Source organism: Paroedura picta, chromosome 9 (assembly GCF_049243985.1).
Source record: "Paroedura picta isolate Pp20150507F chromosome 9, Ppicta_v3.0, whole genome shotgun sequence".
Lineage (NCBI taxonomy): Eukaryota > Metazoa > Chordata > Lepidosauria > Squamata > Gekkonidae > Paroedura > Paroedura picta.
Genome location: NC_135377.1, coordinates 4,777,036 through 4,793,270, shown reverse-complemented (window position 1 = coordinate 4,793,270; position 16,235 = coordinate 4,777,036). Strand labels below are relative to the sequence as shown.

Below are 16,235 nucleotides of genomic sequence, written 5' to 3'. Positions count from 1 at the left end.
ACGGCTGACGGGTCTTCACCTGCCGCTTTCTACTCTAAGGCTGGGAGAAAGTGGTGTGACTTGCCCAGTCAGGGCTGCCAAACTCCACAGGGTGCCTCTAGATCTCCCCAAATGTCAACTGGTGTCCAGGTTACAGAGATCAGCTCCCCTGGAGAAAACAGTTGCTTTGGACGGTGGACTCCATTACATTGCACCCCACCCCTCCTCAATCCTACTCAATCCCTCCTCAATCCTACAAATCTGTGAGACCGCTTGGTTGCTTATGCCCCTCGCAGGGCCCTCTGCTCTGTGGGTATGAATTTACTGGCTGTCCCAGGCCCCTGAGACATCCCCCTGGCCTCGACCAGGGCCAGGGCCTTTTCAGTCCTGCCCCCAACCTGGTGGAATGAGTCCCCGGAAGAGCTGAGGGCCCTGCTGGAGTTACCAACTTTCCGCAGGGCTTGCAAGATGGAGCTCTTCCACCAGGCATATGGTTGAGGCCAGGGCGGGGTCTCGGCGGTACCATCAGAGGATCCCCCGGGGAAGGTTAGAGCTGGTTCCCCGCTCCCATTGGAAGAGAACTTGGCCTTCGGGCTGAACTGGGGGATAGGGGGTGGGGTGTTTAAAAAACTTTTAGGGTAGAGTTCGCCATCTGCTTGGTTTGTGATAAGAGCTGTTTGTATGTGGGTTTTATGGAACTATTGTTTATATTTGTAAACCACTGCGAGACTTTTCAAGAGCAGTGGCATAAAAATCAATCAATCAGTCAATCAATAAATCCCCGCCCTCCCCAAAGCTCTACTCCCAAAACCTCCTGACACTCCCCAACCCAAAGCTGGAAGCTCTAACCATGGTGCTCCTCATACCACAAGCCAACCTGAACCACAAGGAAAGGGGTAAAGGTAAAGGTGAAGGTATCCCCTGTGCAAGCACCGAGTCACGTCTGACCCTTGGGGTGACGCCCTCCAGCGTTTTCATGGCAGACTCAATACGGGGTGGTTTGCCAGTGCCTTCCCCAGTCATTACCGTTTACCCCCCAGCAAGCTGGGTCCTCATTTTACCGACTTCGGAAGGATGGAAGGTTGAGTCGACCTTGAGCCGGCTGCTGGGATCGAACTCCCAGCCTCATGGGCAAAGCTTTCAGACGGCTGCCTTACCACTCTGCGCCACAAGAGGCTCATAAAAGGAAAGGGGGCGATGTAAATAACGGAGGGTAAGGGAAAGACAATCTGCACATGTTCAGAGGTGATCAGATTTCCCAAAGCGATGGATAGGCACAGCCATGGCCTTAAAATCAGATCCCTGGGCTGAATTCAGAGGCCCCAGGCATCACCCTGATCGGATGAAATGGAGTCAGATGCATTTGTCTTTGGGTAGACAAAGAACAGAGCGCAAAGTGGAAATTTCCTCCCAGAAGCTCTCACTGGCTCAAAGCAAAGGGATTAAAAATAACTCATAAAACGGTCTTTGTTTGGCCATCGGTAGGGTCAGTCCATAGATGGGAGCCCGGGAACGTCTAGAGATATTTTTGACCGTCCCTCTGTACAGCTGCTCTGATGCACTCTGAGCATTTTAAGGCTAGAACTCCAAAGAGGTCAGGGAAGTCAGAGCAAGCAATAGTTTCCCAATCTTGCGTGTTATTTGTAGCAGAGCAAAATTAAAGGAACGTGCCTTATCACGCAGCCTGTCTCTGGTCGATCCGCAAAGCAGCTTGGAGGTATATGATGAGTTTCCTTAGAAAAGCTGAGACATGTGACTTGGAGTAGCCACCAGAATGCACTTTCAGCAAAATGCCATTATCCCAACCACAGTTACCATTGCTCAGGCATTTCCTGCCCCGAGATGGAATTGCATTTCACTGTACTTCTGAATCGACCGCAGCTACTTTGACTGAAATCTGAAGCTCGCATTAATATAGGACTTATTACAGAGCGGGGAATCCCAAGTCCGCATTCCTTCTTTAGGTACAAGATTGCTTTGGGGACATCGATCCACGTACAGCTTAGCTCCTGCTGGGTACGGACCAATCACAGCATTTCACTAAGATCTGAGAGAACTCGCTTCAAATCCCCACTCGGACGCTTGCTGGATGACGTTGGGCCAGCCGCACACTCTCGGCCTAACCTACTTCACAGGGTTTTGAGGAGGATAAAATGGGAGGAAAGGAAAATGTTGTAAAGCTGCTTTGGGTCCTCCACTGAAGAGAAAGCCAGGATATAAATGGAGCAGGGAAAACAGAGCTCTTCCACCCGGCATTTGGTTGAGGCCAGCTGGTGGAACATCGACTTGGCCCCTCCTCCAGTTACCCCCACCCTGAGGCATGAGGTGGTGGGGGCAGTCCATTGCATATAAGAGAGCAGTGGTGAGGGAGGGGTTGTTCTTCTGGTTATTTTAGACTGGTTGGGGCTATTTTAACTCTGTATCTTTACGTTGATGTTAACCGCCTCAAGCCAGCTGGATGGGAGTGGCGGCACATAAGCTCAATCATAAATGAAAAATAAAGTTTTTTAAAAAGAAAGAAATCAACCAAATGGGATTGAGAATGGCCTGCTACACTAATGAATGAATAAATCACATTCCGTTCACATCGGCCTAACTGCAAAAGTCAGCTCTGCTGCTCAATAAAAAAATTCAGGAGGAGGAGAAGAGGAGGAAAAGGAGGAGGAGGAAGAGGAAGAAGAAGAGTTGGTTCTTAAGTGCTGTTTTTCTCTACCCAAAGGAGTCTCAAAGAGGCTTACATTCGCCTTCCCTTTCCTCTTCCCACAACAGACACCCTGTGAGGAAGGGGAGGCTGAGGGAGCCCTGATATTGCTGAAGAAGAAGAAGAGTTGGTTCTTATAGGCCGCTTTTCTCTACCCGAAGGAGTCTTAAAGCGGTTTACAGTCGCCTTCCCTTTCCTCTCCCCACAACAGACACCATGAGGGAGATAAGGCTGAGAGAGCCCTGAGATTACTGAAGAAGAAGAGTTGGTTCTTCTATGCCACTTTTCTCTACCCAAAGGAGTCTCAAAGCAACTTCCAATCGCCTTCCCTTTCCTCTCCCCACAATAGACACCCTTTGAGGTGGGTGAGGCATAGAGAGCCCTGATATCACTGCTCGGTCAGAACAGCTTTATCAATGCCGTGGGTCACCCAGCTGGTTGCATGTGGGGGAGCGTGGAAACAAACCCAGCTCGCCAGATTAGAAGTCCACACTCCTAATCACGACACCAAGCTGGGGTAGATGGGAATACTATTCGTGCTGCACAGAGGAGTTAAAAAACCAGTTGGAACAGACATTAAAGGACCAGCTAGAGGTGAAGTGCTTTAAAAGATCTTTAAAAATGTTTAAAAAAATAAACAAATGAGTGGTGGCATTCCTGGAGAAAGCCTTGGACTACATTGGACTACCATCAGGCAATTATTTAGTTAAATGCTCCTAGACTGTTGGAAGATAGGGCTAATGGTCTATGATCTACTTTTCCTTTAAAATTCTTTAATCCCTAAAACAAATATTAGATCATCAGACAGGGAAGATATGCAATGTATACAAGGGCTGGTATGTGTCATGATTCACAGGTCAGACAGAGTTTCCATTAGTACAGCAACCCCAGTTTTCTTTCTTAAAAACCTGTCCTCATCGGCAGGGCTGGCTTGGACCAGGACCTCCAGCTCATCAAAGGCCCAGAAGTGGCTCCTTGCCCACCTGACGGAGGTCACTTAAGTCTGTGATTAGTGCTTGTGCCAGAGGTCACTTGCCCTACTAAGCACCACAATATTCTCTCTCCTGGTTGCTGTGTATAGTGGAAAGCTGAGGGTAGAAATATTCTAAAGAAACAATGCATAATTTGAACACACATTTATATATTATTAAAGTCATTACCCGACACTCCCAGAACCGGCTTGTGGCAGGTTACAATCAGTCCGTAAAAAAACATATAAAACCTCATTAAAACCCTCTGGACATAAAAACATACCATGACATACACTGGCAGTGTGAGAAAATTCTTTCCTCCTGGGAAGTACCCAGAAAAAGCTGAACAGCACAACAGCCGATACAGAAACAAACGAACAAGACCTTCTCAACAACTGGGAAAGGGCTTGGGCTTTGCTATTTCACAGGAGCTGAAGGCTTGAAATGCAGCAGATTGTGTCAACGGAAGAGGATTCTCACTTCTCCTAATTAAAAGGGCTGACAGTGCAGTTCAATCAAGGCTGAGAGATCTTTTGGACAAGGGGGAGGAAACACACCTGGGTATGATATTCCGGAGTTGATCAGCCAAATTAGAATGTGATTTTTAAAAAACGTCTGAACCAGCAGGGAATGCTTCAAGTTTTTGTTGTTATTTTTGTGTTTTCTGTTTTAAACCACTGGAATATCGACAGTGAGTGTTCTAGCACTCATCTGCACACTGTTTTTAAAAGGGCTCAAGAGCCTATCTAGAACCATCCACACAACTATTCTGATTTCCAGAATGCAGGGCAGATAAGAGTCTATGAGACTAAATTAAATTGGAGGGGCCATTCTGTGAGAACAAAATAAACAATCTGAATGAAAAAGGAACGTGGTAGAATAAAGAAAAGAAAACGAATAACCAAAGTTAAATGCTCTGGTTCAGAAAAAGCATTCGGTGGCAACGCAACAGACTGCAACACCCCATAATATATACCAATGGGAAGGTACAAAGCAGCAATATGACTCTGGAGAGATGGCCCCAGATCTACATTCTGGCGTCTCCAGGTAAGAGATCTTAAGTAGCAGGAGTCAGGAAATATTCTCTCTTCTCTGCTTTATAACGAGGTGTTACAGTGAGGGGCCGTATAGAAGATGAATTAATAAATAAACTATGGCCAATCAGAATGAACCATTGTAAGCAAAACAACCAGCAGTCAAACCTTCATGTTCATCAGTCATTTGCTTTTATTAGATGTCAGTAACTCCCAACATGTATGGCTGTAAGTAGAAGAAGATTGTTTTTTATATCCCGTTCTTCTCTACCCAAAAGTGTCTCAAAGCATCTTACAATCGCCTTCCCTTCCTCTCCGCACAGCAGAAAGGTAGGTGGGGCTGAGAGAGCTCTGAGAGAACTGTTACCAGCCCAAGTACACCCAGCTGGCTGCATGTGGAGGAGGAGTGGGGAATCAAACCAGATTACAGGCTGCCACTTTTAAACGCTACCACGCCACCTATTAAATATTCCCTGGGATAATCAGCAAACTAAAACTGCAAAGCGGCTACTGCAAGAGGCAGAGCCAACCACAAAAAGACTGCCATGGGAGCTTGAGACACACATACAGAAGAAACCCAGATGCAGGGGAGAAGAGGGGTAGTGAAAAATCCCCTGAGGGGTGAGGGAGAAGAAAACATACCCTGTGGTAGCAGCTGCCACTGAAACAATATTATTTCAATCTGCATGGACAATCAGTTCTTCAATGGCAAGGCCTTTCAGGCAAGAGAACCACCTGACCCTATTGATGTTCTAAAATACTCCAATGGGAAGCCAGGAGTCGGTGGGAACCACGCTGCCCACGGGCACCGTGTTGGAGACCCCCTGCTGCAGAACATTAAAACCGTACAATCGGATGCCGGCAAAAAAGGAAAGAGATCCTTACTTGAGCTGAGCTTTAAGTTCTGTAAATCTGGGCCGCCTGCTGGGATCGTAGGCCCAACATTTGGTCATAAGGCTGTACAGAGTAGGGGGGCAGTTGGGGGGCATCGGTAGCCGCTCGCCGTTCTCAATGCGCCCGATCACATCGTTGTTTTTCACTCCCTGGAAAGGCTTGATGCCGTGCATCAGAATTTCCCACATACACACACCTGTGAAAAAAAGAGAAGTGCAAAGGAAGCCATGGTCAGCCAGTGGGTACACTGAAACTCCGCTTTTATGAGATAAAACAGACACATTCAATATTGAGGCAGTAGGGTTCTGCAAAGAAATGCGCACTCGGATGTACAGGTGACTCAGTTGTCAGACAATGGGTGGGAATTGCAAGCGCTTAGCAGAGTTGAAACTCACAGCACTGAGAAAACTGCTCTGATCGAGCAGGAATCTCAGGGCTCTCTCAGCCTCACCCACCCCACAGGGTGTCTGTTGTGGGGAGAGGAAAGGGAAGGTGACTGTAAGCCGCTTTGAGCCTCCTTCAGGTAGATAAAAGCGGCATATAAGAACCAACTCTTCTTCTTCTTCAGTAATCTCAGGGCTCTCTCAGCCTCCCCTCCCTTACAGGGTGTCTGTTGTGGGGAGAGGAAAGGGAAGGTGACTGTAAGCTGCTTTGAGACTCCTTCGGGTAGTGAAATGTGGCATATAAGAACCAACTTTTCTCTTCTTCTTCATATCACCTATCCACCCTGTCATTTCAAAAAATGATAATTTTCTGGGCTATTAACACCCCAACCAAACAAAGTAAGATATGGTGTGGAAGTTCCACCAAATTGCAGTTGACTCATGGTGACCCTGCAGGGTTTTCAAGGCAAGAGATGTTCGCTTGTGGTTTGTCCTTGCTTTCCTTTGCACAGTGACCTTCAATATCCTTGGTGGTCTCCCATCCAAACACTAACCAGGGCTGAGCCTGCATAGCTTTTGGATCTGGTGAGAGCAGACTAGCCTAGGCCATTCTGCCCAGACAACAAAGGAAGATATATTTCCACTCTTCAGACTGCTTAAAATGTGGCTAAATTCAGCTTCGGCTTGGCTATGTTTTTTGCTGGCATCTGGACATAGAATGGCAGACATGGGGTTAGGATCCTGCACATCCGTGCCACTATCAACACTGTGTCCCTAGGTTTCAGGGGCTCTTTAGATTTTGCTTCAGTAGATGCAAACTGAGTGTTGCTTGATAAGATACGAGAATAGCTGTGTGCGCTATCCTCATCGGATTTAAATGCCAGCTGATTGAGGCTTTCTTGCCCACACCTGTAGATAAGAAACTGTTTCCTGAAGGAGGTGCCTTACCTAAAAAGGTTAATGTGAAGCCTAAGCAGGTTCTTACTTGACCAGAAAGCTCACTGGAGGACCCATGGTATCTTAGGTGCAGAAGAGGCCACACCGTATTAATCAGTAAACTAAAAGGAGAGCTGTCTTTGTGAATTAACAGCAATATTCCAATCCCGAGAGGGCAAGGGAGTACAGTTTGAGTACCGATGTTCATCGAAAAAGAAAACTTTTTCAGAGGGCAGCTGTGATCGCCCACAGTCCACCAGCACCCTAGACACCAACAAGAATTTCACGGTAAAAGCTCATGAAAATTTCAACCTTCTCCTTCTTGGTCTGTAAGGTGCTATTGGACCTAAATCTAGGGTGGGGAGTATGATTTAGGGGAGGGCAACATTAAGTTTGCATATGAAGGTTCAGGTGGCAGGAGGGGCTCAGATATCTTTTTGTTAGAGGCAGCTGATAGCATGTGGGTCATATCCCTTTGCAGAGGACAGGGGTCTGGCATCCTCTCTTCTGTTTTGGGATCATAAAGGCCAGATTCAGGAGGGCAGCCATGTTGGTCAGCAGTAGAAGAGCTGGACACAAGTCCAGTAGCACCTTGGAGACTACGAGGTATCTGACCAAGGGAGATTTGACTCTCAAAATCTTATACACCCAAAGCTGCTTCTGGACTCATATCTAGTCTAGAATTTCCTCCTGAAAGTGGCCGGGTCCTTCTCTCAACATTCTTTAGGAGGTAAATCTGCATTTCCCTTAAGCAGAGGTTTCTACACGCTTTCCCTAAACAGCTTCTTGTTTCATCTTGGCTTGGCTTAATGTTCAGGCAACTCTGCAAAAGTATCATTTAACTCATGCACTGCATGTCCCGTTACCGGGAGGCATGTAATTATCATCGGGGAAACCAAGATTTCTCCCTCTCGTAATTAAGAATGCCCACCGGCTGTAGTTGATGGGTCTGTTCCTTAACCAACAAAGTCCAAAATTAAAAAAAAAAGTTTCTCAAAAATTGGGAAGAAGCTGAGGGATGTGAGAGGGAATTCTATTTTAACGTTCGCTTTGTTCAGGAGAAATGCTGACTTCAATATACGCTTTTCCTTTCTCTACTGTGATGCCACACCAGAGCCAACATCGCCGTAAACTCATAAACCTGCGGAATGAACATTCAGCCCTGCCAACTAATAATTCACTCGCGCTGATCCATGAAGAGAGGTTTCACGTATCCGTCCTCAGACAGAGGCCTGCTGCCCCACGATCGGAAGAGGCCCAGGCGGCCACTGGGTTTAGCTAGCTTCCATTGGCTTGTTCTTACTTGCAGACAACTGTGTTCCCGTCTGAGGTTTAGTTTCAACAAAGGGGGGGGGGGGTTGGGAGTTAAAACAAGGAACAAAGTAGTTTCAATCGAAACTAGGCTGCTTTGGGTAATGCATTTTTTGAGAAAAAACCTGCCCGGGGGCTTGGCATCATCCGGGGTTTCCTCTCGCACTGCCTTCCCTATCCTCAGGTAGAACATTTCTGAAGACAAATGCACACCCTGGGCAGCTCCAAGCAATTGTTACTGACTCTGAAGGAGCTCTAGTTCCTTTCACGTTGCACTCTTTCTCAAACACCGTGAAGGTGGAACCATCCTTCCCATGCTTTGCAGCTTTTGTTAAGCTTGATACAAAATAAAATAAAAGGTCAACTCTATAAAATAAAAAGGCCAATGAGCCTGTGGGGAGTGGCAGGATAAAAATCTCATGAATGAATGAATGAATGAATGAATGAATGAATGAATGAATGAATGAATGAATGAATGAATGAATGAATGAATGAATAAATAATGTTCCATTGTTTTCTGCTGTGACCAAGCTGGGGCTAAGTAAACGAAAGAGCAGGACGTTGCTTAAGAATGAGCCCTGTGGAATTAGGGAAAGGGCTCCCTATAGTCCAGCATGCCGTTTCAGGAGGAGGAGTGCATCCTCCCATCTCCAGTCACAGACATGCTCTGCCACGGCTTGTCCCTGCAGAGCCCCCCTGGAATTCCTTGGTGATCTCTCATCCAAGCACTGACTAGGACTGAAACGGAGATCTGATGAGATCAGGCGAGCCTGGGCCAGGATCGAGATGTGGTTAGCATAATCCTGAATTAATCCCCAGAGGGGGCACCTGAGAAGAGATGCAGTCTTCACTTAACTTGCCAAGGGGACACACACACACACACACACACACACACACAGCCAGAGCTTGTTGTTGTGCCACAGAAGATTACCAGACGTCGCCCAAACAACACTGGACACTCCTCATGCCTAGCTAGTGAGTTTGACGTTGTTTTATTGTTTTGCAAAGTTTGAGCAACTCAACAAAAGAACAGAAACAAAGACACTGGAAAAGTTAAAACCAGTTTGGGGAGTTTGAGAAGCCAATACCTTCAGAGTTTGGGGAAACAGGATTTGTCTGGGGACTTCTTTGTAATCATCCGATGTGCCTCCTTGTCTAACTGCTGACAAGGGCTTGGCCAAGGCATTCTGCAATCCCCCAAATTCACATTCCTTCACACAGGCAAGTCGGAGCAATAGGGCTTTTACTCGGTGACTAAAAACAAGCTGACTATTTTTTTTCCTCTTTCCTCCTGGCCTCGGCTACATCTGAGGCAGTGAAGACAGAAAGTCAGAGAGGGGCATACTGCATCTTTAGGGGGACGTTGCCCCCCCTAGCTGGCCTTCCATGCCAATTTTAGGGGGTTCAGCTTCACTAACAGGTAGGATGCATGAAGAGGCAGCGACATTTGAGCATTGAGCAGACAGATGTGCCTGCAGCCCCTGGGAAGTCCGTATCGCAAACATGCCTTCTCTTTCCATGTGACCCCTGGCGATGGTGGGCATTCGGATAGGGCCACGTAAATAACGGGGAAAGGCCATTTGGAAAACCGGGCCTTGCCCAAGGAAGAGTTCACCGACATTCACTTACCAAACATCCACACGTCGCTAGCTGAGGTAAAACGTCGGAAGTTGATGGACTCGGGAGCCATCCATTTGATGGGCAGTTTTCCTTTGGAAGCTGCAGGGCAGAGAGAAAAGACGGCTGAACGCTTCTGGATGGCCTGCAAGAAAGCGTGCTTCTCATCCCGCATTCAGCTAGGTTGTGCCCCTGTGGACTATGCTGTATAGAATCAATGACACACGTTTTGTTCCACTGTCCATTTCATTCCTCGATCCGAGCTAAATTTCTTAACTCACTGCTGTGTAAAAGAGAACTGCATTCGGATGAACGTTAAGATTCAGTTTCTTTTGACATCCCAGAACCCTGATATGATTGAACCACTTGCAAAGTTTTTATATCTTGCCATGAGAAATCATGAATGTATTATGTCTTACCCTAAAGCATGATCTTTGCCTTTGTTTTCTCTAGCAGTGGATCCCTTTGCACTTTCCCTTCTTATATTGTGCTTTTATATGCTATTAAAGGCTTCTTCTTGTTGTGGTTGTGGTTGTGGTTGTTGTTGTTGTTGTGTGCTTCTCTGGTCATCCTCAATACCGGAAGGGTCACTAGCAAATGTTATCTTGTGACCCGCTCCAGGCTCAAGGGGGAGGGGGGGATTACCCACTTTTTACCACCCAAAGGAGCCACAAAACAGCTTACAATCATCTTCCTCTCCCCTGTAAGGTAGGTGGGGCTGAGAGAGCTCTGAGAGAACTGTGATTAGCCCATGGTCACCCGGCTGGCTTCATGAGGAGTGGCAGGCGGCCATTCTTAACCACTACACCAAGAATCACAGTTGAAAAGGAAGGCTAGAGTCATGCTGGGTTGGTCCACAGCCAGCTTGGTATAGTGGTTCGGAGCACTGGCAACCTGGGTTTGATTCCCCGCTCCTCCACATGCAGCCAGCTAGGTGACCTTGGGCTGGCCACAGCACTGATAAAGCTGTTCTGACTGAGCAGTGATATCAGGGCTCTCTCAGCCTCACCCACCTCACAGGATGTCTGTTGTGGGGAGAGGAAAGGGAAGGCGACTGGAAGCTGCCTTGAGATTCCTTCGGGTAGACAGCATATAAGAACCAACTTCTTCTCCAAGAGGGGTAGGAAACCAGCAAGCTCCAGAGAAGCTGGCCTTTTCAGGCTATTGTCAGATCTGGCATTTAACTAACCCAGTGTTTGATTCCCTTTTCCTAAGATGCCTCCAGTTAGTTTACAACGAAGACATAAAAGTCAGAACTCCCCTTCTTTATTATGGAAGTGCTATTTATATCTTATGGCTAACAGCCAATAGAGAGGGATGCTTGCAGATTAATGGTGGTGGTGGGGAATCAATTGACGGTGGAGAATCCAGTTAAGCTGTCATGACTCTCAATGTTATTTTCCTGAAACAAAATGTTTGTCGATAAGGTTCCAACAGTTCTAAGACGTCCCACCTCCTCACCTTTGTAATATGTGCTGTCTTCCATATACCGGGACAAACCAAAGTCACCTAATTTCACACAGTCAGTTGAGTACACCAGCACATTTCTAGCAGCAATATCTCTGCCAAAAGAAAAGAACAGTTATTGTCCTGCATGGAATTAATGTGTTACAACATTTGCCATAAAGCAAACAGAATCCCTGGTCAGTCTAGTCTAGAGGAAAGATTCAAATGGGTAGCTATAAGAATCATTCTGGTTTTAAAACTCACAAGCAATTGAGACTATCTCTACCTAAGTCGCTCCGAATCCAACCAGCTCTTCCTTGTTTTGATTGCTCTCCAAGCAAATCTGGCCACAACAGAAGTTATTTCTGTGCTTTTGTCTGACAACATGTCTGTGATTGCCTCTGAGTTGGGCTTATTCTGTAGGGAAGATATAAGTTCTCCCCTGAATTGATTGTATAGCCTACATTGGAGTAATACATGTTCAGATGTCTCAATGCTCCCATCCTGGCAGAGGCATAAACGATCACAGATGGGTATTTTTTTGAATAAGCCTTCCCTAAAAGCGGATGGGAGCATGTTATATCGTAAGAGAGTAAATGATCTCCTATGTTCTGGGAAAACAAGATTAGACAAATAAGGTAATGGCCTCAAATTATTAAGTGGAGGCATTGGAAAAAGTGGATTTTTTTACTTGATTGAAATCCTGTTGGCGATGGATATCTAGGATTCTTTGTTTTAGCCATGTTGGTCTGAAGTAGCACAATAAAATCAGAGTCCAGTAACACCTTTAAGACCAACAAAGATTTATTCAAGGGGTGAGCTTTCGAGTGCTTAGTCTGGCGAAGAGTGCTTGCACTCAAAAGCTCACACCTTGAATAAATCTTTGTTAGTCTTAAAGGTGCTACTGGACTCTGATTTTATTAGTCTAGAGGAAATTTTCCTTCTGACCCCAAAGTGGTGATCAGCATTTCCCTGGACATGCAAGAAAGGGACACAAGAGCCGAGCTCAGACACAATCCCTTCTGCCCAGCCACTCACAATCTGCCTAAATTCACGACTACTAAGTTCACAACCTATTCACAATCACTGCAGTCACCTTTTAAGGCCCTGCCCTCAAGCTTCTGAAATTATATGAGAGGGGGCCTTCCCAGTCATGGCACCAAAACACTGACCGCTTTCCCCAGGGATATCCATCTGTCCCCTTCCACCCCTGCTAGTGGGTGAAGAGATCTTTATTCTGCACTGCCCTGAGCTGGCCTCACTGGGAGGGCAGGATATAAATCAAATACATAATAATCCCTCCTTCCTGCTCTGTTTTAATTACTGGTTTATGGGTGTCTAATATCGACCTCAGTTTTCTGTTTTAATTTTTTATGGATTGTTTTTTATTATATGTTCTGCTTTAACTGTGAGGCCTCCGGGGGGCATGAGTGTGGGTGTTTGTGTGTGAGAGAGAAGTACCCTCAGTGGCTTCCCACTTATGGCGGCGCTAGGGATTAATGCCCTTCACAAAATCCTCTTGTTCACAGCCCTGCGCAGGTCTTAAAGCCTGAAGGCCGTGGCTTCCTTGACCAAGTTGACCCATCTGATATTTTTCTCCCTGACCGGAAACACTCGAATTTGAGGGCACCCAGTGAAGCTGATGGGGAGCAGGCTCAGGACAGAACAAAATCAATCCTACTTTACACAGAGAGTCTATCAGTGGCCACTAGCCATAGTTACTGAGGGGGAACCTTCACATTCAGAAGCATTAAGGCTCTGAATCCCAGAGCCAGGAGGCAACCTCCGGCAAGGGCTCAGCTTCTCTGCTCTGTTGCTGGCCTTCCAGAGGAAGTGGTTGGCCACTGTGTGACACAGGAGGCCGGACTAGATGGGCCATTTTTCTGATCCGGCAGGGCTCTTCTTCTGTTGGGTTGTCATCCAATTTCAAAAGTACAAAGAGCCACTTGTCACTGGCAGCTTAAACTATGTTTTAAATATTGAATATAACATCTTAAAGTTTCTATGTTGTCAGATTTTAAAAAATTTATAGTACTATTGCTGTTTTTTCTCTTTTTAAATTGTCTTAATTTTTAATTGCTTGTATTTTACAGAATCATAGAGTTGGAAGGGGCCGCACAGGCCATCTAGTCCAACCCCCTGCTCAACACAGGATCAGCCCAAAGCATCCAAGAAAATTTTAATTTTGGTCTGAATGACCATAAATAAATACTGATTGATTGATGTTGGCTGGTCAACTTTTCTTGCTTTTCCTAGCATTATTGTCTTTTCCAGTGACTCTTGTCTTCTCATAATGTGACCATCTTATGAGAGCCTTCGTTTAGTCAGGCTAGCTTCTAGGGAAAGGTTAGGCTTGATTTGATCTAAACCTTGGTGGCACAAACGTTTTGTAATAAATAGGTGCTTGGCTGATATTTTGAGGAGCTTCTGTTATCGACAACTTAAGGCGACCTTTCCTTCACTTTATTTCTTTCCAGAAATTCGTGCTGATCATTCATCTGCTCGATGTTCAGGTTTGGTTATGCATGTATTTTTTTCTTCCTTCCTTTCATATTTAATTACAGTTGACAACATAAGGAGGACTCTGCTTAATGTTCTTTCCACTCTTCAAAATAGCTTGCTGAGTTCAGCACTGTTTGGAAGGCTGTGGGTGGTTTCAAGTTGGGAGTTCAGAAACCACCCGCATACGTGGCAGAAGCCAACCTGTTGCTGGACTCCTCTGAAGCAAATGCGTGAAACTGCTAAAGACGGTGACTACCAGTAGGTGTCAGTCTACGCCAACCAAGCCTCTCTTGGCTCTGGAAGAGCTCATAAGGGAATGCTTTGCACAGGGAAGCACAACCCAAAAAGTTCGTTCTGAATATTCAGAGCTCTATTCCGAGTAAGAAACATCTTGTTCTTAATAGGAAATTCCAGTCAGAACAAACAAGAAAAGCAATGAGAGAAAGAAATCCTGGATTCCGAAACCAAATTTCTATCCGGAATATCAGACGTATATGTTAAACCAGGGGTAGTCAACCTGTGGTCCTCCAGATGTCCATGGACTACAATTCCCATGAGCCCCTGCCAGCGTTTGCTGGCAGGGGCTCATGGGAATTATAGTCCATAAACATCTGGAGGACCACGGGTTGATTTACTTACCCCTGTGTTAAACAACCCAACCATCCATGCATCTTTCCAATTTAAAACCAAGTGGTTTAAAATGATTATCTTACCTATGTACAAATCTTTTGCTCTCTAAGTAGGCAAGTGCTGTGCTAAGTTGATAAGCGTATAGTATCAAAGACGCCAGATCCAAGCTGTATTTTCTTACTTGCAAAAACGACCGCAGCTTTAGGGGTAAAGGAGATAAACCGGGGCGGGGGGGAGGGGGGGAGAGAAACACCGGAAGGTCAGACGAATCAAAGGTATACTTAAATGAGAAAGAATTATTCAGTGCTCCTATGTTAACCACCTTTTGATTCACATATCTTTCAGATGAAGCATGCAAAACAGGCTAAAATACTGCTAAAACTCAGGGTTTGCATGCCCATACTAAACGCTGCCTGGAATTCATCCAGAGCCAAGGTGACATTTTAGAACTGTTGCCTCCTGGACAGTCTTTGACACTGGAATTATCAAAAGGAAACCAAAAAACCAGGCCTCGTTTTCATTCAGCACCTTTCAACTCCTGAACAGGAGAGCAGTGGCAAGACACCTGCTGGCAAAGATCCCTGGATGAAAGCCCAAACTCACACACCCCAATTGTTCTTAGCAAAGATGGCAGTGGTTTCTCCATCCCTGCCACCAGCCCAATTCCACACCAAAAGCAACATCATATTTTGCCTGTTGGCTAAAACGTGATTGACCCGGCCTCTTCCCGTACTTGCATCCAAAGAGCAGTGCTTCCTCATGGTTCCCTCTTCTCTGACCCCCTGGGCCCTAGGGGTACTGCAATGGCGCATTCACCATGCCTCGACCGGGGATATGGCGCGCCTTATGCCACTCAAACATCCTGCTTACTGTCTGGCCTTTGCTTGCCACTTTTCCCCTGGGTCAATTCCACTCCTGAGCAACACGTTAAGAGGCCAGTAGGAAAAGAGGAGCTCCTTCCAGCAGCAAATGCTGCCCTTGTCCATGATAGTAAGAACTACTATATGGGGGGGGGGGGCATCCACCTGAGGGATCTGGGACTGAACTGCCTCTGCTTCTTCTATATTAATGCACAAAGTCAAAATCAGAATGGCAACAGCGCTCCAGCATCTCAGGCCAAGGTCTTTCACATCACCAGCTGACTGGTCCCTTGAACTGGAGATGCCGGGAATTGAACCAGGGACCTTCTGCATGCCAAAATGGAGTTCCACCCCTGAGCCACAGGCCCTCCCTGATATTCATCTGTCTCCTGGAAGACACTTACAAGTACAATAATCCCTTCAGTATTCCCCCCCAAGTGTTTTTTTTTTTGAGGGGAGGGGGAAACAGATTCACTAAGAACTGTTAGAAACAGCAGTAAGAGGATAATCATAATCTTTTATGTCAAATACTCAAGCTGAAGCATCAGAAGGGAGTTGAACTGTGAAATCAATTTTACGTAACGTCTCCACATGTCCATTCTCCGTGCCGTTTTGTAGCCTGGTTTCAAAGCCAGCCTGTCAGAAATGCCTCCCCAACAAAGGCACGGCCGTTCTGACTTTTACCCGCTGACATATACATGCTCTGCGTGAAATATGCATAAAGGTTTCCATTTTCTAGCACTCCCCTGCTTTCTTCTTCTTCCTAGCAAGTGTGTGTGGGGGGGAAATCTTGAGGTCTCCGCCTCCAATTCAGCCCTGGGGAGCAAACAGGTGCAAGATCCTTCTGTCCAGGGCAGTTCTTCCCAATGGCTCCAGGGCTGGATTTAAACCCAGGATTCTGCAGCTCCAGCCTTTTGATGGCTCTGCCTCGGAGTGCACTATTCCCGCCAGCTGCTGGCAAAAGCAAGCCG

General features: G+C 46.3%; 1 protein-coding gene across 15 annotated transcripts in view; it reads right to left on the bottom strand.

The window, feature by feature from the left end:
- Positions 1–16,235, bottom strand: part of PTK2 (protein tyrosine kinase 2) — a 248,292-nt gene that overhangs the window by 33,664 nt on the left and 198,393 nt on the right. For all 15 annotated transcript variants that reach the window (XM_077351407.1, XM_077351399.1, XM_077351401.1 and 12 more), the window contains 4 exons: positions 14,488–14,603; positions 11,288–11,388; positions 9,839–9,928; positions 5,571–5,775 (listed from right to left, as the gene is read on the bottom strand). In XM_077351407.1, coding sequence (XP_077207522.1) covers positions 5,571–5,775; positions 9,839–9,928; positions 11,288–11,388; positions 14,488–14,603 — 512 coding nt within the window. The remainder of the gene's footprint in view (positions 1–5,570; positions 5,776–9,838; positions 9,929–11,287; positions 11,389–14,487; positions 14,604–16,235) is intronic.